The following is a 25,268-nucleotide window of genomic DNA, read 5'->3' on the forward strand; positions in this document are numbered from 1 at the left end:
CCTCACCCCCCCGTCACCCCCAGCTCGCACAGAATTAAAACCAAAACCAAAACCAAAGCAACAAAAAACCCAACCCCTTCCGTGGTTGGAACATTCAGAACGATTTTATTGAAGTCAACCTCAAGCAAAAAAGTTCAAATCAGTGGAATGTCATCGTTAAAAACCTGTCCAAATGAACCCTCACGGAAGCCAAAAAAAAAAAACCAAACCACATCTGAATTCCAAAGTGTTTGTAAAATAAAATAAAATTAAAAAAAAAGGCGACATCTCAGTTAATATAATGTACAAAAATTATATGTTCCTACCATCACACACATTCAGTAAGAAGCTAAATATTACAGGCAATTCTAGGTACACCATAACTAGTTGACATAAGCTATCTATATACAGGTTAACCAAGCTTTACAGGTTTCACACTATGCAAGAGAACATAGGCCGAACAACAAAACCCCCAAAATATCGTATATCTCAAAGTCTACGCGGCAACATCAAGTCATAATACAGTAATGCCCCGTGGAACATGGCCAGGGAAATTTAACACTACTTCGTTAGTGTCAAGAGCTTCTAGTCAACCTCCAAAAACTCTTAGATATCGACTTCAGTGAATATTGATGCTTTAAAGACTGGAGTGATTTCGTTAAAATAACATTTCACAGAATCTACAAAGTTTGTTACAGATAAACAAAGTCTACGGAAGTAACGACTCTACAAAGGTCATCCCTACAGATTAGTACATGGGAATGGGAACGGAATCCGCAGGGATCTGTGTTGTGCAACGTCACTCGCCTGGAAACACGCGGGGTTCGCTTCCCCAGCAGCCCCTGGAATGCACCAACAAACCCTCATCACCTTCTTGTCTCTGGGTTGTTTGGGAAGGAAAAAGCGGCACCAGACAGCTTGACCAGGGAAGCAGGCAGCAGTTTTCCCATCCAGTCTGTTTCTGACCCCAAAAACGAGGAGGGGCTGCTGAGGACCCACCAACCCACCACCTTTCCCAGCGGGAGACGCGGCGCTGGGAGAGGCCGCTCGGCCCTCTCTGCGCAGCCCCCCGGGGACACAGAGAAGGGGCGAGCGAATGGCTTTGGCAAATTCACACGTGTTTTCCCTTTTTGATTTCACATTAATTACACAAATCTTCCAGGCAAAGCTCAGACAGCTTCAGCTTACCAACTCCCCTCTCCAGAGCAGTGAGACAGCCCCTCACAGGGGTAACACGGACCTGAGCTCCCCACTCAGGAATAGAATATAAGAACAAACAGCCTTTCATTATTTTTTTTTTGCCTTTTTTTTTTTTTGCCTTTTTTTTTTGTCTTCCTTTTTTTCTTTCCTCAGAACAACACTGTGAATACATCCAAAGTGTAGGAGTGTATCGTTAAGTGCAAATGTTTTTGCTACACAAAGATAAATGGAAGGGGAAAGTCGGTGGAAAACTGAAAGCAAAAGGGACAGCGTCACTCCGAGGTGGCTGCCTCTGGTGCAACAGACTCCTGGAACACACACACACACACGTCTGAGACAGCTGCTTGGAAAGACTCTCCCATTTGCCATAAATCACTGTACAGTGGGAGCAGAAAGTAACTTCAGGGAAGTCGACGACATTTTTTCCATGTAGTGTACAAAACAAGTTATGTATAAATTAAAACAAAAAAAATAGCTGTATAAGGAACCGCAGAGCTTCAAGTACATTAAACCCTGAATTCAATGAGGCAGAGGTTTCCATGTTAAAGTGACAACTTCGTACCAGCGCTGGACACCCCCCTCCCACCCTCCTCCCCACCCCACCCACACAGTTCTGTAAAGTTTCAATATATACAGATTTTTTATGCTCACTGATAATTTTACGCCTAGGAATTGTGTCTTTCCTGTTCTCTCCTGAAATTAAGATACAAGAAGCTTTTTAGAAGAAAGGCCAAAATTCAACATTCCAGCCCTATTACTCCATTTTAACCCATTCTCCCAGCCCCTGGTGGTGACCAGAGCAGGTCATTTGCCCACACAATTGCCTTTAATGTTATCCTTCCTGAGCTGCAAACGCCTTCAACAGTCTATTGACAGGACAAGTCTACACTAACCATCTGAAAGCTACAAAAGCTAATGCTTGCACCATGTGTTTAAAAAAGGGTAGTGAGCAGCCACCGCACCGTTTGGCCACGTCTGCACAGGCCTGTGCTGTGCTGAGGTGCAAAGGGCAGAGAAGAAGCTCCAGTAAACAACAAAATCCTGTTAACTTTGCAGAGCAGCAGGGGCGCGGGGCGGCAGGGCCTTTGCCAGAGCGTGGTGCTACCCCCAAAAAACTGACAACAAAAGGAAAAGTGTGACAGTGCATTCCAGTTCAGGAACAAGGGACACTCTTCAACAGCCGATTTCAGGTCAGGGCTGAAATCACCAGCAGTTCTGTGGATTTCTTCCAGGACATCAGCATGAAACAGCCCAACTACCCAATTTTACCTCATTTTACAGACTGCACAAATTTAATTCAGCAGCTGATTCCCCCTCTGCTGATGCCAGTTATGAAAAAACAGCTGTCAAATCTTTTTCCTTACAAAAGAATTCCATTATTGTTCTGTTCAGCTTGCAAAAAAAAGTGGATAGAATGCACACTTCAACATTTTCTGTTTGGCATATAGAGCAAAGCCCCTACAGTTACCAAGATGCTCTGAATGAGATAACTTATCTCAGAATGTTACAGTTTTTCTGAAGGACTCACTTTCTCTCCAATGCATGAAATCCAGTTCAGACTTTTTGTTCACAGGTATGTACAAGTTATAAACCAATCTTCTGCTTTCCCTTTTTTTAAGTCCAAGCCCTGCTGTTGGCTATTACTCTTATTTTTTTTTTTTTTTATGGACAAAAGGAGCACCTGTAAGAAGTTTGAAAACAAAGTTAACCAAGACATCAAGTGGCATGGCACAGGAGTAGCAGCAGGCCTCAATTCACAGCATTTTACAAGTTTTTTTTAAGCCTTCTGTGAACCTTCACGTGCTCCGTAACACTCAAGTCAGTTTGTCCCACGTGGTGACCGATGGTCCGTGGCTCCTCTCTGCTCCCAGGGGTGTCCTGGTGCCATCACACCACTTCCCTCTGGCCCACAAGTCACCACGGAGACAGAATGAAGAGGAAACCAACCAAACAAAAAGCAAGTAAAAAAAATTCCTGCAATGTTCAGAATGCTCTGAGAGAAAATCATCTCAGCATCACCAAGCCTAATAAATAATATAAAGTAAACACATCGGGCCTCACAGACACTGTAGCAAGAACCTTGTTTGGAATTTTTGAGAAGGTTAAACACCCCCAAGTAAGAGCTTAAAAAGAGACATTTATCACACAAAATGTTAAGAAAAATAAAATCCTTTTTGTAAATTTTGTTTTGTAAAAAATACCAAAATAGAGCACTGCTTTCAAGCAAGAGTAGTGTTTCAGACATTCATTGCAGTACTGACCACAAGATGAAGTGCTTTGTAGGTCTGTACCACAAACTGACCCCCGAGATGTCTGCTCAGTTCTGCCACCCGGGACACCCCCAGTCTGTAGGGAAGGCATCTGCAGACCTGCAGAAGATGAACTGCCAGATCAGTTAAGTGGCACAGAAGCTGCTTAAAGAGACTGTAGTGTACTCTGTAACTTTACAATTGCACACACAAAAAAGAAATTTCCCCCCTGCACTTAAATTTGAGGATGAGAAGGACACCAGTCAGGGCAAGACAGGTTCTAAAATCCCACATCTAATTTTTCAGCCTACTGAGAAATCACCACATTCCTGCAGTTTTCCAGAGAAAAAGTTCCTAATTCAAAGGCTTAACTTAGCCAGATGCCAGCAACACTTGATATGAATTCCTTTCATTCAGGATTATTTTCAACACCCACTAGCAAACACCTAGCATGAAGCTGGCTAAGATCAGTATGCAATCACAAGCACTCTAACTACACTGGGGCAGGGGAGATGCAGGGTGCTGGGTCAGACTGGGGGTGAGGGCAGGAGGGTCACCAAAGCCTGACTTCAGCCTGGGGAAACCAGTCCCCTGATCCTCCTCACACAGGGCAAGGAGGGGGATAGAGTTTCAAAAGAAAAATCTGGAGCAGAAGCCTAACAAAGCCACATCCAAAGCCTCACTGAGGGAGCCTGTGTCTCTGCTGATGAAGAGAGGAAATCCAAGAGAGAACTTCCTCAGGAGGCTAGAGTTGGCTGCTGGGAACATGGCCTGTACCCAGACACAGAAAATACCCTGTTCACTGAAGAAGTGCTGAGATTCTTCTTAGCTCCATTAACAGTGAAGATTAAAGTCAGAAGACCTCAGCAAAAAAAATACAAACATTCAATCAAAACAGACACTCACACGGGTGGGATTCCTTAAACACTCAAACCTTCCTAGAAGCCAGTGGGAGACTGAGAAGGCAGCACTGAAGAAACAAACTAATGGAACCACCGCAGGACACGTGCAGACTTGGGAGATGAGCAAACACACATGGAATGATCCTCCATCTAATGGAGCCACGGGCAGAGCTCCCACGGGCAGGTTAAGCCTGAGGTTCTGAGTGTGCTGCAGAACGTGCCCAAGGCTGGGAGACCCCCCAAACTAGGAAGGTTTTCCAAATTAGGTGGGAGAAAGAAACGACCGTTGAGCAATTAAGCTCCTTCTGAATTTCCACCTGTCTGCAAACACCAATTATATCTCTTGAGCAAGGAACCATGATTTCTCCCCTCCTTAAGCCATGCTAGGTCTCATGCTACAAGCACTTCTGAGGAATCATATACCTGATTTCTCACAGGAAAAGCTTTACAATAATATTCCTAAGTTACCATGATCTACCACCTTCCTTCTCAAAATGCCTTTGACAAGAAGTGCTGGAATGGAGGCATTTCAGGGTCACCTGGTCTGAAACCCACATCTGTCTTTATGGCATCTCAACGTTACACAGAGTGGGGAGGCTTTATTCTTTTCATAAATTAGAAATAAAACTTCATGTTGGCTTTGCTATTTTGCATTTAAAAGACAAGCTGACTGATCAAAACCAGATCTTCAACACCCTTTAAAAATTAAATAAATAAATATGTTGCTATGCTTCGCTTGCTATACTCAAAAGAACGTATTTTAAACAGAATATTCTTTTCACTGTCAAAAGGGCTACGTTTTTCTTTGAAGGCCAAGACATTTCTGGTTCCCAACATTAAGAGCTGCTGTAGCACATTCAAGGGCAAAAGAAAGACCAAACAATAAAAAAAACCCCAAACACCACTGCCTGCTTCTGCTTGCTAGGATTAAATGGTCCCGTTCCCAGCTCACACACGGCGGCTCCGATGACAAAGACTGAATGTGTCACAGCAGCCTCTTCAAGTTCATCACCTGTGTGCTCCTCTTCTCCCCCTCCCTTGTTTGTTTTTTAACCAAAATTCACTCCTTTGCTTCTTCTCCAGGATTCTGTGGTTCCAATTTGCACTTTATCTTGCTCCAGTACTCAGGTGCCACAGGAGATTTGGGGTCATGTGCAGAGCAGCAGAGACGGCCGTCCAGCGCCGAGGCCACCAGGGCTCCCTTCTCGTGATCTTTGCAGAAGGAGTGTGGGCAGAACTCACAGAATGAAACTGCAGGATTGCTACAGACGTCACACTGATGCCACGGGCATTCCCACTTTCCTGAGGATGGGAGGGGAAGAAAGAGAAGAGACACAGGAAGCTGAAATTAGCACATCTCAGGGACAGCATTGGCATTTAACACCTACCCTGTGCTGTAATTGCTCTGATGAATGCAAAGAAAGTTCAGGAGAAGCAGCTCTTACTGCAGTTGCTGCTTCTCATTTACAAAAATCTGACTGGAAACAATTCTTACTCATTCTGCCATGTTTAGGCCTCACTTGGCTCAAAACGTGGCTGCAAGCATAACCAGAGCTTAAAATAGTCAGATCAACCTCCTCTGGCACTGAGACACCAGATGGAGGGTTTGTTTTGTGCATGTCTCTGATCTGTGACCATCTCATATTGATCTGGACACAGTACTGGCTCAGACAGGTATTTCCAAATGAAGTTTCACTTCCACTGCTCTGTACTTTAATGTAGAAGACTGATTGCAGTGGTTTTGAAAAACAAGAAATGGCTCAGAGAAGAACAAGTTACATCAGAACACGTTTGAGCACAAACCCCCCCGGCTCCCCAAACCATTCAGACGTGTGTACAACCCTGTGCTGAACTCTGAGTGCAAAGGTATGAATAGAGCAAAAAAAGAAAACCCAAAAGCTTCTTGCTGCTGTGTCCAAGCCTCACTGAACCCCTTTTTGGCTGAGATACTGCTGAGGAACAGCAAACACTCTCCTGCTCAGGGCCAGACCCGTGTCCCACAGCAAGAGCAGCACCAGCGTGGGACTCCAGAACTCCCAGTAAGTTGTAACCAGCCTGCAGGGCCAGGATAAAAAACCCTGAACTTAAGAAAAAAAAAAAAATCAAAGCCAAACGAAAGCCCTAACTCAAGTTGCTCTTGGTGCTAAGATGCTAGCATTGCTTTCTCCAGCAAATAAGCTATTTTGGAATGTGACAGATACGACTGCACTCACTGCAGCCTTTTGGTTCATTTAAACAGACTAATCTGGACTTCCAATTATTTTCACTAAAGTCTTTGGAATTGGGACAATTAAAGATATAAGAACTTTTAGAAAATTCTACATTTGGATTAAGATGGAGCCCAAGCTACAAAAACATATGCCTTAATATGGAGAAAGTCAAATGTAAAGTGCTTGTCATCAGGATACAGCAGAGCATTTAAACACATTTACTGATTAATTGAGCCCTATACACCATGTGCCTATGTCAGTGGTTTGAACAGTCATTTGATTTGCACTTGGTGACCTCGGGACATCAAGGTGACACTTATATTTCAATTAAAATAAGTGGAGGAAATTTGATCCAAGAAAGAGATGCAATGAGAACAGCACTAAAGGTTTACATAAAGTGTCACATGCCTCTCTGTCCATTGGCTCTCATCAGGAATGCTGCAACCTGATGCATTTCTAAAAATGAGTCCTTTTGCAAAAGCAAATAAGCTGCAATTACTGTAAATGAGCAATGCACTTGAGCTCCAACACTGCCTGGCTGCAGGATGGAGGTGAACAGGAATCCACACGACTGCTCTTACCGAAAGGTGGTTGAGTCAGGTTAAGGCATAGGAGGTGGTAAGCTTTGGGACAGTCCTTTTTATCACACATGACTAGTTCTCCCCCATCTCCACACTGGAAACAATTGTCTTCATGCATCTGCTTCTGCTCTGTTTTAATTTTCCTTTTCTTCTGTTTTAACTTTGCATTCTTCACCTTTTCCTCGTTTGCTGTTGCAAATGCTGTCTAGCAATGACAAAGATCACAGCATACAGTCACTTCATAAACCCCTCACATTAAAATTTATCAACTTCAGGTCATCATTTGACATCAGCTATGTACTTTAATTAAATCCACTCAAAAAAGTTTGGAAGCTGTAAGAGCCAGAAGCAGCCAGCCACATGTGTCTGAATTAACACAACTTGGTGAACTCCCCCCAGACACAACAGCACTTCAGAGCAGAACTGCAAAACCTTTAGAGACTTTCGAGGGTGGAAAATATTATGTGAAAAGTTAATAAGCCAGAAACCTCTCTTTGCCCTGCTCTCACTACATCTCCAGATTTGGGAAGAGAAGCTTCAGTTTTCACCCATGTACCTTTGGACGTACTCCCAGGAAACCACTGCAGTTTTCTGCTCCACAGTGACACTCAGTCCTGCCATTGCCCAGGCAATCCAAGTTGTAATTAAACGTTAACTCCATTCCTAAAATGTAAAGAAAAACAATTCACCCACACAGACACTGAGGAAAGTCAGGCTGGTGACAATGACATTTCATTAGCATTTATCTCTTCATAGCCTTTGAGATCTAGCAGCAGTGTTTCAAAAGGGCAAACCTGGAATAGTGCATTGATGTCATAAACATTGAAAGGAGGAAATTCTGCCCAGAACAGACCCAAAGAGCAGCTAAATTATCATATGGACCCAGTTAAAAGGGCAGATCAGGTAAAACACTTAGCACTGAAAGATAATAACCAACCAAATATTGGTCAAAGCATCAAGGCTACAGGAAGTGTTTACATGACTCAGAACTAACCCTGTACAGCAGCAAACCCTGCAGGCAGCTTTAACAGTAACTTTCAGCTTCAAACTATTTCTAACTATGAGATCACTGGCAAAACTGGAACTCAAATATTTGTCTTGACTCCAATGAATGACAAAGTTCCTATAAACATCACTGGTATTAAGTATCTTCAGAGAAAAAAAAAAAGTATACATGCAAAATAGTGCCATCTTCTTACCTGCAGGAATATCACAAAGAGCAAACAGTCCAACTCTAATGTCACCATTCACTGTCCATTTCTGTGTTTCACAGTTTGGATTGCAACTATGGTTCATAAAACGAGAATAATTCCCCTTGGGGCCCGCGTCGATGATCCGGTCCTGCAAACAGACACACCTGGTGCTGACAAACAAACTAAGGTCTCCTGCTGACAAGTGACTACTCATGGCTGAGGCAGCAAAACACCTGCTTATTTTAAATGAGTTAAAAGTGCTAAGTTTTGCCTGCAGAGTTAAGTTTGTGAAAAAGAGTTAAGGTTGTGAAAAAAAGTTAAGTTTGTGAAAAAGCCTCTGAATGTTGGTGTTGGCAGAGGTGAAATGGGCAGAGTGTACAGCCCCAGGCACAGGCTGTTTCATCTGTTCCCCCTTTCCACTCAAGAGAAACAGTTGTTACCCTACACTCAGGTAGGAGCCTGACACCAGCCATGCAGTGCTGCTCCTGCCAGCCTTTTGCCTCTAGTTTCAAGCACAAACATTGTTGACATTGAAGCAGACGTAATATTTACCTTTGTTACAGTCAACATATAAAAATTGGTCACGCTGTTTTCGTGTGCACGTTTGATCCTCAGCCTGCACTCTTCCTCGTCAATCAACTCGCCAACATATTCATTCACAAATTCACCCTGAGGAGTGAAAAAAAACCCAAACAGAAATCAGAGCTCCAGGTTCGCTGCTGCTGACACGAGACTGAAGGCAGCGCAGAACAAGCCCTTTCCTGAGGAAATGCACTTCTCTGCAAGGATCCCACCTTTTTGATGCTCCTTTTTGTCCTGAGCCCCCAGCCCCGCCGCTCGGTTTTGATGATCTCTGCGTCAGGGTAGAGCCTCTTGGTGAAGCACTGGTTCTGGCAGCGCTCGCCGGCCGGGCACACCTGGGGGTGGCACTCGTACTGCAGCATGCGGTTCAGGCACTGCGACTCCAGCCCGCAGGGGTTCTCATCAGAGGGCTTGCAGTTGCAGCGAGGGATCTCTGACAGGTCAGCCACCTGGATCTGAACCTTCCCTATCACCTTGTTGGACTGTGGGATGAAGCGGGGAGGGAATCAGAAGGTGCACAGGGAAGGCAGGTGGCGGCTCTGCTGCAGGGCAACCACCGCCAGAACGTACTGAGCGTGTCATCACTTCTCCTCTAGACACACTGCCAAGGCCTGTCACTGGACACTGTGGAAGAGAGTGGCCCCATCCTCCTGGCAGCCCCTGTAGATACTGATCAGCACGATGAGACCCTCCTGTCCCCTCTTCCCCAGGCTGAACAGCCCAAGCTCTCCCAGCCTGTGTCACAAACAGCAGCCCCTGCCACCAGCAGCAGCCACACACCTGTGCTTCCACTGATGGCACCTGTCACTCTGCTGCCAGCCCACCTGGGGACACAGACCCTTCAGGCAGACCAACAGCAAGAGATTTAAGCAAGCAACATTACAACTCCTGACTGCAGCCAGTGCAGCACCAGCCTCTCCTCAGTAAAATCACTGGTCCAGGAACTCAAAGCACACGATGTTTAACAAGTACATCACTGGGATTTTTTTCCAACTTAAAATAAAACCACTAAAGGAACAACACCAAGTCCTATGTGTCCAAAATCACTGGCAAGAGCCAGACCCTGCAGTAGGATGTTGCTGACACTGAGCTCAGTGCTAACCAGGTTCAGCAAGTGGCAACAGCCAGCATGTATCTACCACACAGGAGACTAGCTTGCAACCAGCAAAACTCTACCTTAGATGAAAGGTTCTTCAACCATTAACTGTCCTTCACAAATCGTCTGCTAAAAGATTGTTTTATGGTGCTATGAGACAGAACAAAAGACTCTTGAAAAGAACAGCAAAGTTATTTATCTGAATTTCTTTAAGCTTTCAAATAGTCATTTAAATACATAACTTACTCATGCACAGAATAAAAATAGGAAAAGAGGCCAACTCACTTTAATGTGTTTATAAGGCGGAGGTTTTCTTGAATTCCTTTCAATTTCTAACGCCTCTTTGCTTTCCCTTTGTGCTTTCAGCTCCTGGAAGCGCTTTGCTGCTTCTTCAAGTGCTGTGCAAGGGAGGTCAAAGTAGAAAGCAATTAGCACCAGCTGCTGTTAATCAAATACATACAGCTATGTATTTAAATTATTTCTTTAAAAAGGTAGGAATAGAACTCTATAAACAAAAACACAAGCTAAAAATGAGTTATTGAATATATCATGAATGTATCAGCAGGTACTGAGATGCTGAGCAATGATCCCATGCAGCAGAGCCCCAGGTTCCATCTTAACATTTTTCCCAGTTTGTGGAAGAACCAGTCTTGCCCAGAACAGTACACAATGAGTAGGCACTTAAACAAATATATTTTATCTGCAGTCAAGGGATCTATATAATGCTTGCAATTTTATGTGAACACAGAACACTAGTCACATAATATTCCCATGCAGGTTAAGTGGTGATGGAGACACAAACATGTGGAATTTTTGTCATAAGCCACTATAAACTTTGTTTGATTTTACCTTTCTTGAAGGTCTTGTTAATACTAGTTTGCCCCTCAGCAAAGCTTTTATCTCCTTCAACATAAGGGAAAACTCTGCCCTGGTGTACCCAATAGTAGTCATGTGAACCAAAGAAAAATACTGGGAAGTCCCCGATATCATGTTTGAGGCCCTGTATGTTGAGAGGCACAGACCTGGGATTGCAGATCTCTGCTGGCCACCACCTGGGAAGTAGAAGAAAAAAGAAAAGAGAAGACTAAGTTCCCTGGAGCACAGCCTTAGTTTCTGAGTTTGCCCAGCTGGCCTGGGAAATAAAAGCCAGGTTTGCTTTCTTACAGAAATCACCTCCTTCCTGATGCACTCAAGGCTCCCTCTGACAATACCATGTGAAACACAAGGGAAGTTACTCCTCATTTTGGAAAAGGCTTTCAAGAACACATGCCAAAGCATAAGAGTGGATTTCTAAGATCACCTAGAAAGGCTTGTGTTCCTGCAGGTGACGAGCAACAAACAAAGCTGGGACATCTTGGTGCTAGAAGACAGCCCCTGGTTTTCCAGATCACTGTCACTGCAGAGCCAATGTAAGCACAAATATCCCTGCCTGGAAAAACCAGGAGAACTTAATTTCAAGGGTGACATCGATGTCTGACACAAAGCAGATGAATCACTGTATTTCTACTTGTTGTTTAGGGAGACTGAGCTGCTTTCAGTTATCTTCCTGTAATTCTATAGCACACTATAAAGGCCCAAAGCCTTAAAAAACAAGAGCAGTGAACTTGCCTGTAATTCCCAAGCTTGACCCAAACAATCTGCTTGTAACGAAGCTTCTTGCCAGCTTTACAGTCATTGCAATTCCAGCATCCTTCAGGCATTTCTATGTTGAGACACTCAGGGTGAAAGGAAGCTGGGCAGGATTCACAGCACAACAGTTTGCCACCTTTAAACAAAGAAACCCTGCTTGGTTTATAGAAGTAAGGATCTGCTTCCCCTCTGCATAGCAACAGACCTTCATTTTAAATCATCCATCCTGCATTCTTGTTTGTCCCACAGAGAAAAACAGCAATAGAAAGGGATCAAGTCAAGCTTCACAATGTTGGTTAAAAAAGACTGTGCACTGCAACCACCTAGTGTGCAAGTTGTGACTCCTAACTGCACCAAGGGGATACAAAAAGCAGCTGAGGGGTTTTTAAACACGAGGTAGGTTGGCCGGGGAAGCAACGTTCCCCACAGAAGCACTGCATCTGAAAGCAGTGCCCTGGGCTTTCCTTCCTTTCTGATGGCCAAAGCTTTGGTTATTTCATTGGTATGGCTAAAGCAATGACAAATAAGTAAATTTTTAAGACCAACTTTTTCAATCAACATTGTTATGACTGAATCCCCCAGCACCCAGTTAGTGAGCATCAAAAACCCTGCAGCCTATAGGTTGATCAATGCTTTTCTGCACTGAGAACATTATAAAGTAATTGTAATGATAAGCATGTCTATTCCACAAAAAGAAAAGTTGACCAGTATGAGCACAGTCCATAATGAGACTCCACACAAATTGTCCCCATCCCAAAAGTTCCTTTTGCATATGAAGGATACCTCTGTGCAGTGGCTGACATGACTTGCTGAAGGTTGCACTTGGGCAGAAGTTGTTTTGGCTGGCTTCTATTTTGGCAGATGTATGAAGTGTGGAGAGCCACAGCACATCTGAGCCACCCTCAGCACACAAAGCAGCTCTTACAATCAGACTTCATACATTACACATTGTAATATTTTATATATGTAAGTATATAAAATATATACACACATTTTTATGGATCTGTATTTTTTTAATTGACAATTTTTTGTGTTCCAGATAGAAAATCTGGTAGAGACTTGTGTTTTAAAAAGCAATTTTCAAGCACAATACCAAAAGAAGGGTGAAGAGTAACTATCAAACATTTACCAGAAAACCTTGTCCACCTATAGACTTTCAAAGTATCACTGCATTAATTGTTGCATGTCACAATCAGCATTCCTTAAACAAACCAGGTGCATGACCAACACTGTATTTCCTCTGCTAAAACCAGCAAAATCCAACCACGTTTTTTTTACAGAACTCCCCAAGCCCCTAATAATATTTTAACTTTTCAAATCTTTTTTTGTTGCAAACGTTATTTCAGAGGAAATACAGACCCAGTGTAGATTACTGAAACATTATCCAACATGGTAAAATGCCAAGAGATGCAAAAATCAAATGAAATCAAATGCAAAAATTCCAGTGCTAAGCGAGAAAAAAAATAAACCAAGACTTTGCTCTCAGGATGCATTAGTGAGATATTGCTCAAGCTAAGCAGAGGGCTCAAAATAATTTTTGTTCTCAGGAATTACAGTAACTACTGAAACCATCAGTCTAGCAACGTTCAAAACAACCTAACTTTGGAAGGGTTAATGGGGCACCGTTTCTGAACACTCTTGGGAAATCAAATTTCTGCAGGGAATACAATATTAGATCTGAGTATTTCACAGAGACAAGAGGTATTGAGCTGCACAGCACCCCCTGCACTGCCTGGCCCAGAGGGGCCTCTCCTGCTGCTCCCAGCCCTGCTCCAGAGACCAGAGCCCTACCAGTCTCCAGGTAGGACAGGAGGACTAATGGACACAGACATAAAACCTTGCTGCCTTCCCCCTTTGGGGTTCCTCTGGATCGACACAGGACCCACCTGCCTTCAACCTGAAAAATCCTCTCTTCTCTCAGGCTCTGCATAAGCTGCTTAGAAGATCTGAAACAGAACATCTCCCCTCTTCTTCCATACATAAAACCAATTTAAGAAGCTGTTCACACCACCCAGGTAGGTACTGAACTGCAAGAACGTCAAGCTCTATCTGCCACCCCTTCAAGTTTGGGTGTAAATAGCCCCCCAGAAGCTAGAATAGCCTAGGCCAGGTACAAAGTGATTGGAAGGAGAATTTAGTGACAGCAATTATTTTAAGCCCTTTTGTAATAAATCGCCAACAACATGAACACACGTTCACAATAACCAATGAGTGAAGTTTACTGAAAAGCAATAAGTGGTGCTTGACAGGCAGACATTTAGTGTTTGATTTAGAGAGAGAAATAATAGAAAAAGCGAAAGTAAATTAAAGAGAAAGAAACTATTTTGGTTACCTTTCTCACATTTCTTTTTGGAAGCTGACGAAGGAGGAGGAATCATAGGTAATTTCATCAACTCAGCACGATTTGATTCATTCAGAAGGTAGTGGGACTTATAGGCATATGAACTGAACAGGGGGTCTGAATGATCCTGCACTACCAACCCTATACGAAACAAACAGAAAGAGATGAGTTGCAATGAAACTACCCATGATTCCATCAAGGAGAAAATAAAATAAATCAAATGAACACCTCTAATGCATACATGTGGGAATGGAAAAAAAGGATAAAATGAAGAAAAAGAAAAGTCTGACAGGAAGTTTCTTCACTAAGGAAGAGGTTGTGTTTGAAAGACTAAATTAAAATGGAACTGGGAAAGCCCATCATGGATAAACTGTTTCTAAGTGGAATTTCAATTGTGCTTTTACCCTTAATTTGTACATTTACAGGAAAGCACAAGAAAAGCAACCAATTTTAGTGCTGTGTGACCCACCCTCCCCTCCCAAATTACAAAAACAAGCTAATTTGAAGAGCTGGGAGGTGATGGTCACTACATCCAAGGTCATGCTGTTAGTCTGGGCTACAAACTGAAAAAGCAGACATTGTACACAAGAACTCAGCATCCCACTTACTATAAATCTGTCTCTAGGATCTACCTATGAAAGCTTTTCCTTTACATTTGTGTAAAAAATAACCAGGGGGGGGTCAGAGATTCTGCAAGGCAGCAGAGAGGAAAGAACAGATGGAAGTTGTGCCCTACACCATTTGTTTGCAGGTGAAGCTCCACCAGGCCTGCCCTCCCACACTCCTGGAGCAGCCAAGCACTCTGCTCTCCCATGTGTCTTTATTTCTAACAATGTGTTTGCTTTTCTCTGTCTTTCTCCAGCAAGAAGAGTTTTTCCTTGTTGCTCCAAAGGGCCAGGCAGCCCAGAGCTCCACAGCCACAGATCAGAAGCATCTGGCCAGTAACTCATGAGAAGAGCAGAGCAGCCCAGACCCAAAGGAGAAGGAAAGCTGAGCCAGCAAGACAGCCACCAGTTCCTTCCCTGGGACACAGGGAGCTGAGTGGTGTGGAGAAGCTTTCCAATGGGGGTGCCTAAAGAAGGAGAATGGTGCCAGCCTACCTGGACAGTCCTCAGAGGACTCACCAAACAAGTTTGACCTACTTGTGCAATCAGGTGAACTGTACCATGGTCAGTGAAGGTCAATCCAAGGAGGGTCAACAAGAAGTCTTAAAATATACCATATTTCAAGCACCTCATGATAAGCAGTTCGTGTATTTTACAGATTGTCTCACATTTATGCTTTCCTCACTTCAGTGATGTTTTGCATCTAAATACAAAGTTTCTCCTTCTGCTATCAACTAAAACTAAGTAACTGCTGTCACATACAGGTACCAAGCATCTCTAGAGCGTTCAGTTCGTTCTTCCCTTCTGAGCAGGCACTCCCAGTGCTCCTGCCAGAGGTGCTGTCCTCACATGCCATCCCTCATGCTGGTCACTCATGACTAGACAGGATTCAATTCAACCCAGCTGGGGAGTTGGCTAAATGAAAACCTCACACAGCCTCTGGTTGGTGCAGCACAGTGGCTCCTGACCCCAGCTGTGCCAGCAGAAACAAACCCCACAGACACTTTCTAGAAGTACAGAGTTGCTGTGGAACAGGGAGGATTCAGTCAGTTTGTAACTTCTCAAATTCTCCTAACTAAGACCCAGGGAATATACAGGACAGGAAACACCATCTGTTGGGGTTCAGAGGTTACTTATACTGCCAGGAGAAAATAGACTGCTGCAGTTTCCCCTCTGATGAAGCCAGTTCAGGTGTAAACAGAATTACTAAAACAATGTCCAATGAAAAAGAATTAAAAATAAAAAAGAAAAGCATGAGAATTCTCTTCTGCACTTCATTTATTTTTTTTAGAAATAAATGTAGGTCTGCATCTTCAGCAAGCATAGGACTCCTTCACTGTAACTCAGTTTTTGAATTCTACTCCTAAATTCTGATTTCAGTGCTGTGTATACAAGATGGATGTCAAAGAGCAGGAATTCCTCTTCACAAAGCTTTTAAACAGGGTCTGCTCAAGTTGGAGGCCTCTATTTTACACCCGTGTCTGTCACACAGTAAGGAGCCAAAACTTGGAGAACAAATTCCCACAGAGATTCACCTTCACATGTATCTGTAACAAACTACTACAGATTTATAATCTAAGTAGGTTCCTCTATTTGGTTTGGATCTTAAGGCAGCTTCTGGCACCTGCAGCAGCTGGTTTAATAAAGTCCAGCTTCAAATACATTTATGTAGCTGTTTTGTAGCCTGCAGTGTGTTTTGAAATTACAGCTTAAGAGTGTTTTGAAATTGAGAGAAAACTAAATATTCAGGGTAAGGCCAGTGGCAGAAGCCTGCCATTGCTCTCCACCCACACCTTGGTACAAACCCAGCTGGAAGCCAGATCAGCAGCAGCCCCATGGCCACCTCATGGAGCAGAGAACAGCAGGAGAAGACATCATCCCGCTGCACAGAGTCCACTTCAGTGCTTACAGGGGCAGAACAAAGCCAAGAGACACTTCTAATCTGCCATTCAAGCCAGGAAAGATCCACAGAAATGCTTCTGTCATAAACCTAGATCTGACCCTGGTACCAGACTGACAACTGAGACAAAAACCAGAACACCAAAGTGCTGAAAATCTTCTGGAATGGCTCTACCCAGCACAGAACTGCTTTTTAATGCTTCTACTCTAGCTCTAGAAAACAAATTACTTATTCTGTATATTTAGGTTGGGCTTTTGGACTTGGCCATTGGTTACATTGGCAATGCTCTGAGTTTGCATCCAATCTCAGTGAGCTTCATTCCACAGACACAGCAACTGCCTTGGTTTTGTTGGTCAGACTGGGCTTTTGTATGTATAATAATACTATCAACTGAAATGAAACACAAAAGATCCACAAGGCTACCTAAAATAAAAGAGCATAAAGACACACAATGTCAGCCTGGCCTGTGTACATCTCTGCAGTGCTGGTGTGATTCACATCATGCATATTCTGCCTTGGGGTGGCTCCAAAATGTTGAAATAAGCCCACAAGAGGAGAAACACTGACCCACAACACATGCAGAGCAGCTTTTCTAAAGCTCATTCTAGAATTTATTGTTTCTCTCTGAGCTTCTGGATTTTATTTTTTATATTTTATTTTAAACTTGATCCTTTGTGGTAACTCCTCAATTACTTCAAAATGAGAACAGGGGAAAAAAGGAAAAAGAGGCAGAAAGGAAATTATTCTGACAGCTGCTTTCTCCTCCTATTCAAAGGTCTTTAATTACTGCTCTGCTTGGAAATTCAAGGCAATCTTTACCATACTAAACCTCCAAACGATGGAACACAAATGAGAACAAGTAACTTCAGGATTCATCTCCTTTTCACTTTCTTACTAGTGACTTCCAAAGCTGCTGAAAAGAATATACCCAACAGAAACTTCTGAAACACTCTGCAAGGCACATGTTGTTATTATTAAATATCTAACCACGTCAGTTTTCACTGATAATTTTTTTGCATCATGAGACTAAAGCAACTCATACACTGAAACTTTTCAACCTGCTATCTGGCAGAAGTGACCTGAGAACTACAAAAGTAACAAGTGGGGAAAAAAAAGCAAAAGGAAAATAAAAGAGAAAGTCAAACTTTGGCATATGGAAAATCCCAGCATGAAACCTGTTTACACAGTATTTCAAATGTCTCTCCTTCTAAGTCCTCAAATGTGATGGCAGTTATAAAGTAAATGAATTTTTCTAGGTCATGAGTAAATCCTACCTTTTAGCCTTAAAAATTTAAACAGTTTAGAGTTTGTGAGTGGTGAAAGAATCCCCTTCTGCTTAATGGACAGTGAATAATAAATTACACAGCACCATTCCCAGCTTGCAGTGGCTGGAACTGGGGGGTCCATATCCACTTTCCCTATTGGCAAACCAAGCAGGTCTTCTGGGGACCTGTGGAGGTTCTGAACATCAAATACTACAGCCCAAAAGAGCAAGGGGAAGTCTCATGAGAACTGGTGACCAAAAAAAAAAAAAATATATATATATAATATCACAGGCAGTACTTAAATCCCAGAGAGCCCTAAGGGAGGAGTTCTCTATGAAATACATTATTTTTATCACTAAACTTCACAAGTGACCATAGGACTGTAAAATAGGGGAAAAAAACAAGTGTGCTCACCTCTTGCACAAACGAAACAAAAGCCTACATTTACAGCTGATGAGGAGTGATTCCTTTTGGAATGGTTACTACAGATGAGAATGTGGGATGACACAAACAAGCTTCCTGCAGCAATACAGCCATCTCCTGAGTGATAGGCAATGGGACATCTGAAACATCTCACCATGCGACCTGTTCAATATAAATGCAGAAAAATGCACCATGTCACCCTGGAGCCAGGATATGGCAGAGAACACCACAGACAGAGGCAAGACTGACTTTGATTCCAACCTGAGTACTAGAGTAAAAAGAAACATTTACATCTTTAAAGCAAAAAAAGCTTCACAAACCTTAACTCATTTCAGAGTCTACTTGTTTTATGTGTTTTGGTTAATTTCAAGAAGGATTCTTCTTTTCTTGAAAAACAGAATCATAGAATGCCAGGTTGGAAGGGACCTCAAGGGTCATCTGGTCCAACCTTCCTAGGTAGGAATACAGCTCAGATGAGAGGGCCCAGCACCACGTCAAGCTGAGTCTTAAGTGTCTGGTGTTGGGGAATCCATCACTTCCCTGGAACGATTATGCCCACATCCAACAGCTCTTACAGTGACATTTTTCTTTCTGGTGTCAATTCTGGATTTCCCCAGGAGTAACTTGCACCCATTACTCCTTTTCTTTCCCATGTAACTCCTTGTTAAAAGGGAGTCTTGATCTTCTTAGGAGTCAACTTGAAGTACTGGAACATTTAAGTACTTTGAACTTAATTGTTCTAAATATGTTCTAAATTATCAACTACCAACTGTCTTTGAAAAAACCCCATTCCTTGGCCTTGCATTACTAACCCATGGCTTCCATTAAACCCAGCAACAAGAGATGATTTAATTGTTCTGGGTTTAGGTCTCTCTAAACAGCAGTCTCCAGGCCATTGGCTGTATTCCCACCCAACACAGATCATAGAATGGTTTGGGTTGGAAGGAACCTCAAAAATCATCTAGTACCAACACTCCTGCATGAGCAGGGACACCTCCCACCAGCCCAGGTTGCTCCAAGCCCCATCCAACCTGCCCTTGAACCCCTCCAGTCATGGGGCCGTAAGGTAACAACCTCATCAAGAAGAAGAGCCTTTTGTTACGGCAGGCAGAGCTGCGTTCACCGCGAGGAGATGTTCGAGTCCCCTGTGCTGCTGGGGGCTGGCTCTGCTCTCACCTTTGCTGGCCTTGTGCATGTCCCTGTCCACGGAGCAGGCGGTGCAGCAGTGCTGGGGGCAGCGGAAGCCGCGCGGCTCGAAGAGCGCGGTGCCGAACTGCCGCACGCAGGCCTCGTGGTAGAACTTCCCACAGGTGCTGACCGAGCAGCGCTTCACGTCCCTGCCGGGCAGCTTGCACGAGAAGCACGTGTGCTCTCCTGGGGAAAGGAGGAGGAAGGAAGCCCAGCTGTGACAGAGAATTCCTTGAGGTGCAGGTGATGTTAAAAAAATACTTGTATAGGCAACAGTGACGCTGGTTTGAGCAACATAGGCTGCTTCCCTGCAAACAGGTCTGCTTGGAAGAGACCTTTAAGTTCATGGAGCCCAACCATAACCCAACTCTACCAACCATTAACTCAGCTCTACCAAGTCCAGTGCTTAAACCATGTTCCCAAGCACCACATCTACATGTCTCTTAAACACCTCCAGGGATGGAGACTTAACCACCTCCATGGGCAATCAGAACAGGCACTATAACTCTGTTACTATAACTCTCAGTAACTCTGTAATTGCTGTTAACAAAGCCCCTTATTCTGAGTACACCCTCTACAATAAATAATACCATAATAATAATAATAAAACCCAAATAGAAAAACACCCCGCAGAGGTTAAAGACAGTGACAAAACAACACCAAACCCCTCCCAAAAGCCACCCCATTTTTCAGGCAGGGGAACACACTCACCGTTCTTGCACTCAGTGCAGATGAACTTCTCCTCAGGCATCGCCTGGAGGCCCAGACATTCCATGTGGAAGACGCTGCAGCACTCGCCCTCGCAGGACACCAGGGACTCGCCAGAGCTCTCACAGATCTGAAGGGGCAGACAGCTTGTCAGGGAACACAGGCTGCCTGACAGAGATGCTAACGACTACCTGGTGCTAACGAAGAACAGAAACTGGCTTAGAAGCCTTCAGAGGTGACACAAGGAAGGGGAATTGTCCCGCATCCTGCAGTGGCCTGGGAAGTCTCTGGGCTGAAGACAATCCCAGCTCCTTCTGTGTCCTGCTCTGCATGAGCCTGGACACAGGCAGGAGAGGCACCACAGGATCCATCCCACTCATGGTTTTATCACATATCTGAGGAGCGAGAACAGCTTGTTCCCTTACTGTTGACCAGGAAACTGGCCAGAAGATTCCAGGGTTTTCCGTCCAAAATATTGGAAACTTCTCACTCTGCCCTAACCTGAAAGGCCATCTGAAACCTTTGAAGGGCACAGAAAATGGCATCTACTTGTTCTACTTAAGCCAGCAAGTTTTGCCTTGCTCAAAACCACTTCCTAGGTTTTGAGCTTCAAGCACACACAAGGGATTATGAATCATTTCCAGAGCAGAAAAGCTCCCCAAAACCTTGATATACTATCTGAGACATCACATCATGAGGCATGGTTAAAACAGCAGTGTCATTTGAAAAGTCTGTCAGCTCAGACTAACAAAAGTGGACGATACATCTTCAGCATTCACTTCTTTCCAGTACCATCACTTACCTGACAAACTGTGTCTCTTTTATTTGTGCCAGTTCCTCTCCTGGATAAGCTGGAGTCTACAGACTGCACGTCGGAAGCATCAGCGTCGGCAGTAGCTGAGGGGCTGTCTGAGCGTTTTCCAAAACTACCCTAAAAAAGAGGAAAAACCCGAGGCACTCAAACAAGACACTTCCAAAGCACAGCCACATCCTGAAAAAAGCAGTCATGTCATCCCTGATGCAAACATCACTCAACACAAGAGATTCAAAGGTCCTTGGAAGCTGCTGCACTTCTTTACACTGGCACAGGGAGTCCTGCCTTTTGACACATCTTTTACCCGTACCAGCAAAAACCACAGATTTCTATTTTACTTTTTCCAGACACCTCTCAAGTTTACATCAAAAAGCAGCAGCATCCCCCAGTTCCCAAAGAATCCAACAACCTTCTAAAGAGCAAAGAGAGCTGGTGATCTAAACCAAAGTTTTGCCAGACAAAGCAGCAGGAAAATCTGTAAGGAGAGCCTATGGGGTTTTTTTTGTATCAATGCAATGGGGTGGGTTAGAAAGAAAAGGACTAGACTTTGTTTTTTAGACAATAACACACGAAACTTGCAGACTGTGCTTACACATCTAGCAACCTGCAACTGAATAGTCCAATTCTACTGCGAGTTGAAATGAACAAGCAACTGTGAGAAACAAGAAGCCTTTACCTGCACATCATTGAGTCCTCGTGAATCCGAGTCAGACGTGTCTCTGTAAGCTGAGCTGGTCAGTTCCACGTCAGTCGAGGCACGACTCCTCTTCTTCAGGGGTTTACAGGAATCTGAAATCTCGCTGGCACCTTAACACAACATACTGAAATTAGTTTTAATATATGTTCTCAGCTTTTTGCTTGAAATTAATAAAGGAAACAGGAAGATGAGAGGTAGCCTGAAACTGTACTTTATTCGCTAGCCTGAATTTTCAGTTTGCAATTTTGCTACTAGTTTAATTCTCCCTGAAAAGCCAGTTACATTAAAACGACCTTAGGAAGATCTTTTGACAAACTTCTGACAATGCTGAAATAGTGGGGGAAGCTACTGAATTGTCTGTAACAGAGGATAAACCTTTAAGTTACCTCTTCATCATTCATCTTTAAATGATGGCTAAGCAAAGACTTTTTATGTCCAGAAGAAGGACTTACAGTTTGTGCTCACTGCACACTAACACACACTATTTTTCCAACTAGCAATGCACAAACAAACAGCAACAAATCCCCAGAAAACCCTCCTCAGAAATCAAGACCAGCATCTAACATGTTCATCACCAGGAAGCATCAGGACCTCTGCACTTTACACAGAACTAAAACCATGGTTGAAGTATGATGAGCCAGGAACTCTTAATTTAGTTTATTTTCATATGTAACTCACCTTTCTGCAATCCTGTCTTCACTGCTGTCAGTGGAACCATTTCAACCTGTTTGAATAGGAAAATCCAGAGTTAAAACCAGAGGAATTTTTCTCCCTAGTATTAAAAAGAAAACATTCAAGTTTAAGCCATTAGCATCTTTGAGCCCAGATGGAGTCTGCCATCCCCTCCTCAGGGTGAGCCTTCTTGTCCTGGGGATTCAGTCCTAGCTGCCTATGCTGAGTGCCAGCAGCCACAGCAGCCACCCGTGCACTGCCCAGGTCCTTCCACTGGCTCCCTTTGGGAACGAAGATGACAGGGAATCTTTATCTGTGTCCAGCAGGCAGGAGCGGGGTTCGTTTTGGCAGCCAAACCTGACCTTTTGCACAACCCCACAGCTCTGGACGCACGAGTTCCCCTCAACAGGCAGGACACGGAGGGTTTAGTGAGGCCCTGGATGGGTGGCCATGGTGGCACAGCCACCACCAAGCCCTGCAGCCCCTGGCCCAGCCTTCCCACTGTCTGGAGCCCTGCAAGGCGCTGGGGGCTGCGCTCAGCCTTGCAGAGCTCCCGACAGCTGGAACTCCAGGGCAGGACACACTTAAGCAGACAAGTTTAGGATCTTGCAAAAGTGCTTCAAGTTCTCCAGCCTACATCAGAAGGACAAGTTCAGAAACTGTTCTGCCAATGTACAGGTCACACCTGAGAACTTGGCGACTGGATGGTACTTAAGAGAAGAAAGTTGTTGCCTAAAATTCTGTTTTTAAGGTTAAGAATTACATTTCTTTACAATGTGGTTACATATGCATGTAGAAACACATTTAGTAAATATTTAAGGATTAATCTATAATTTTTTTAAAAAATATTTTATTTTGTTGTACAATAGGTAAAAACATACAATAGAAGGATTTGTATAGGATACATTTCGTAATACAAATATAAAATCTAAACAATCACTTTTATTTCTCCACTAGTCACTGTAACAGTAGCATTAACATTTTCTTTTTCCCATTAATTGTACTCATTCCAGTTATAATTTTATACCAAGTTGTTGCAGACTAATTTGGGAATCAGTTGCAAGAAAACTTGACTTTGGGTAACAAATATTGTTGCATAATTGTAAGTTAGTAAGTTTTTTTTTCTCTTTTTAAATATAACTTAATACATTCAAAGTTATGTGCATTACAGTGCACCTGTGTTTAATTTTTAGTCCCATACTTTTCCTGAGAAAAGCACTTTAATGTTCATAGTCTTTGTTAGCTAGGTAATATAAGCAAGCAAAGCTAACTGGGATCCTTGAAGTTCATATTGTTGGTTCTTATACCTTTGTTAAATTACAAAACATTTACAAACATAAAATAACTCATTTGAAAACAGGGAGGTTGCAACACCTCCTGACAAGAGGCCGGAGGGACTATGTCAGGCCTCTTATGCCCAACATTTAAGTTGCTTTAAAGTTTCAACAAGAAACATTTATCTAGAGTTGGAGCTTTCTTCTGCTGAATTCAGATGTAGATGCTAAAGCATCAAAAAAAAAAAAAGCCAGAGGAAAATGAAACGCAACTGGAACTGTGTCCACTTTCAATCTCTGAAGTGAATGAAGTGCAAAACAAAGCATAAAGGGCAAAGAATAAATTAGAGAGATAAAAACAATTTTTCCCCTTCCCATATAAATCTTTAGCCTGACTGTCCCTTTCAAAAATTCTCACTGGTAAAATCTATACTATGAAACATTTTATATAAAAAAATCTCAGGTTTCAAGTGGAGAGGCCCCTGAAGGGGGAAAACCAACCATGTAAGGAAAAGAACCAACAACTTTGACCATCTTGTTAGAAAAGTGTATTCAGGTTTTAATGTCCATCCACTGTACTTCCCTGCTCATTTCCATGCAGAATTTGTTATAATTTATTTTTTTTTAAAGCAACAACATTTGTCTGCCTGACATCCAGATTAAAGGAATGCCCTGTACATGTTAGATCTACTTAAGGAAAAAAAATAACCCTTGTATCCCCGAAGATCTGTTTTGCTGATGTCTGCCAACATAAAAGTCTGACTGTTCATCCTTAAGTGAAATAATTCTTAAAGTCCATTTTCAAAAGTGGTCAGATTAATCAGTCTAACTTCATTTGAAAAACAAAACCTCAATACAAACCAGCAGCTAAATCAAGAGCAAAAGGAAGGAACCTGGTGGCAATTCCATCAAATAGAAATTACTGAAACAAGATCATTTTGCTCAGAACAGAAATCTCAAGGTAAACATGGCAGGTTCGTTAGGAGTCTTGCATCAGTGAGTTCCCATTTTCCATAGCCTGACTGACACTGTGAAGATGCCAGTAGCAGAGTCACAGCAATGGCATCGACAGGGGGATTTCATGGAGGATAGTCCAAAACGAAACCCGATGGGGAAAAATGGAGAAAAATAAAAAGGCACCAATATAAGCCACAACATTTATGAATACAATATATTTTAACTCTCTACATGGAGGAAGCCAACCTGCTCCTTTTTGATCTTCTTCTTTGGCACAACTTCAGTGGATTTCTCAGACTCTGAGCGGGTTCGAATCGATCTTCTCTGTTGCTTCTTTTCTACAGAACCTGAAGAAGGAAAAAGGTTTCCATTATATGATTCCTTGTATTTCTGAGGTACAGCAAGAAGCTCAACACCAAATCAACAGATAAATTAATGAAACCAAGACTTTTTCCTCTTTTGAATGTTTTATTTTTCAATTCAGTTCCAAGCTATTTGCCAACTGGTGCTGTGACTGCAGACAACACATTCTGATTCCATAGACAGAGAGATCAGCTTCAGAAAAAGACACCAGTAACAGAGTGAACAAAAAGCTGGGATCCAGTTTGTGGCAAACATTTCCATGACACACCTCTTAGGCACAGTCTTCACTTGGGTTAATATTTAACCAAACAGTCCATCTTTGGCATTTATGGGAAGGTATCCACAAGCAACTTCTTGAACTAAAACAAGCTAGAGATTTGAGACACAAAACACAGCTTCCAAGTTTCCACTCAAAACCTCAGTCCTGTGTCCCTGCTGCA

The 25,268-nt window shown here is 43.1% G+C and overlaps 2 protein-coding genes across 5 annotated transcripts in view; both read right to left on the reverse strand.

Annotated features, from left to right (window-relative positions):
* Positions 1-4,902, reverse strand: part of PPAPDC1B (phosphatidic acid phosphatase type 2 domain containing 1B) — an 8,494-nt gene extending 3,592 nt beyond the window's left edge. The window contains 1 exon segment of the mRNA XM_009993218.1: positions 4,799-4,902. Within this exon segment, the coding sequence (XP_009991520.1) occupies positions 4,799-4,902 (104 nt within the window).
* Positions 4,903-4,984: 82 nt separating this feature from the next.
* Positions 4,985-25,268, reverse strand: part of WHSC1L1 (Wolf-Hirschhorn syndrome candidate 1-like 1) — a 31,456-nt gene continuing 11,172 nt past the window's right edge. The window contains exons 8-24 of one of the 4 annotated variants that reach the window (XM_009993221.1): positions 24,712-24,812; positions 22,241-22,286; positions 21,542-21,672; positions 20,854-20,982; positions 20,055-20,181; positions 19,332-19,529; positions 18,147-18,317; positions 13,954-14,103; positions 11,601-11,757; positions 10,842-11,044; positions 10,278-10,390; positions 9,109-9,378; positions 8,900-8,983; positions 8,321-8,462; positions 7,678-7,784; positions 7,122-7,326; positions 4,985-5,632 (exon numbers count right to left, since the gene is read on the reverse strand). In XM_009993221.1, the coding sequence (XP_009991523.1) occupies positions 5,391-5,632; positions 7,122-7,326; positions 7,678-7,784; positions 8,321-8,462; positions 8,900-8,983; positions 9,109-9,378; positions 10,278-10,390; positions 10,842-11,044; positions 11,601-11,757; positions 13,954-14,103; positions 18,147-18,317; positions 19,332-19,529; positions 20,055-20,181; positions 20,854-20,982; positions 21,542-21,672; positions 22,241-22,286; positions 24,712-24,812 (2,576 nt within the window). In that variant the 3' untranslated portion in view covers positions 4,985-5,390. Of the gene's footprint in view, positions 5,633-7,121; positions 7,327-7,677; positions 7,785-8,320; positions 8,463-8,866; positions 8,984-9,108; positions 9,379-10,277; positions 10,391-10,826; positions 11,045-11,600; positions 11,758-13,953; positions 14,104-18,146; positions 18,318-19,331; positions 19,530-20,054; positions 20,182-20,853; positions 20,983-21,541; positions 21,673-22,240; positions 22,287-24,711; positions 24,813-25,268 lie in introns of all 4 variants that reach the window. The other 3 variants (XM_009993219.1, XM_009993220.1, XM_009993222.1) reach the window with 3 other exon arrangements.

Source organism: Chaetura pelagica, unplaced genomic scaffold, assembly GCF_000747805.2.
Source record: "Chaetura pelagica isolate M959 unplaced genomic scaffold, ChaPel_1.0 scaffold302, whole genome shotgun sequence".
Lineage (NCBI taxonomy): Eukaryota > Metazoa > Chordata > Aves > Apodiformes > Apodidae > Chaetura > Chaetura pelagica.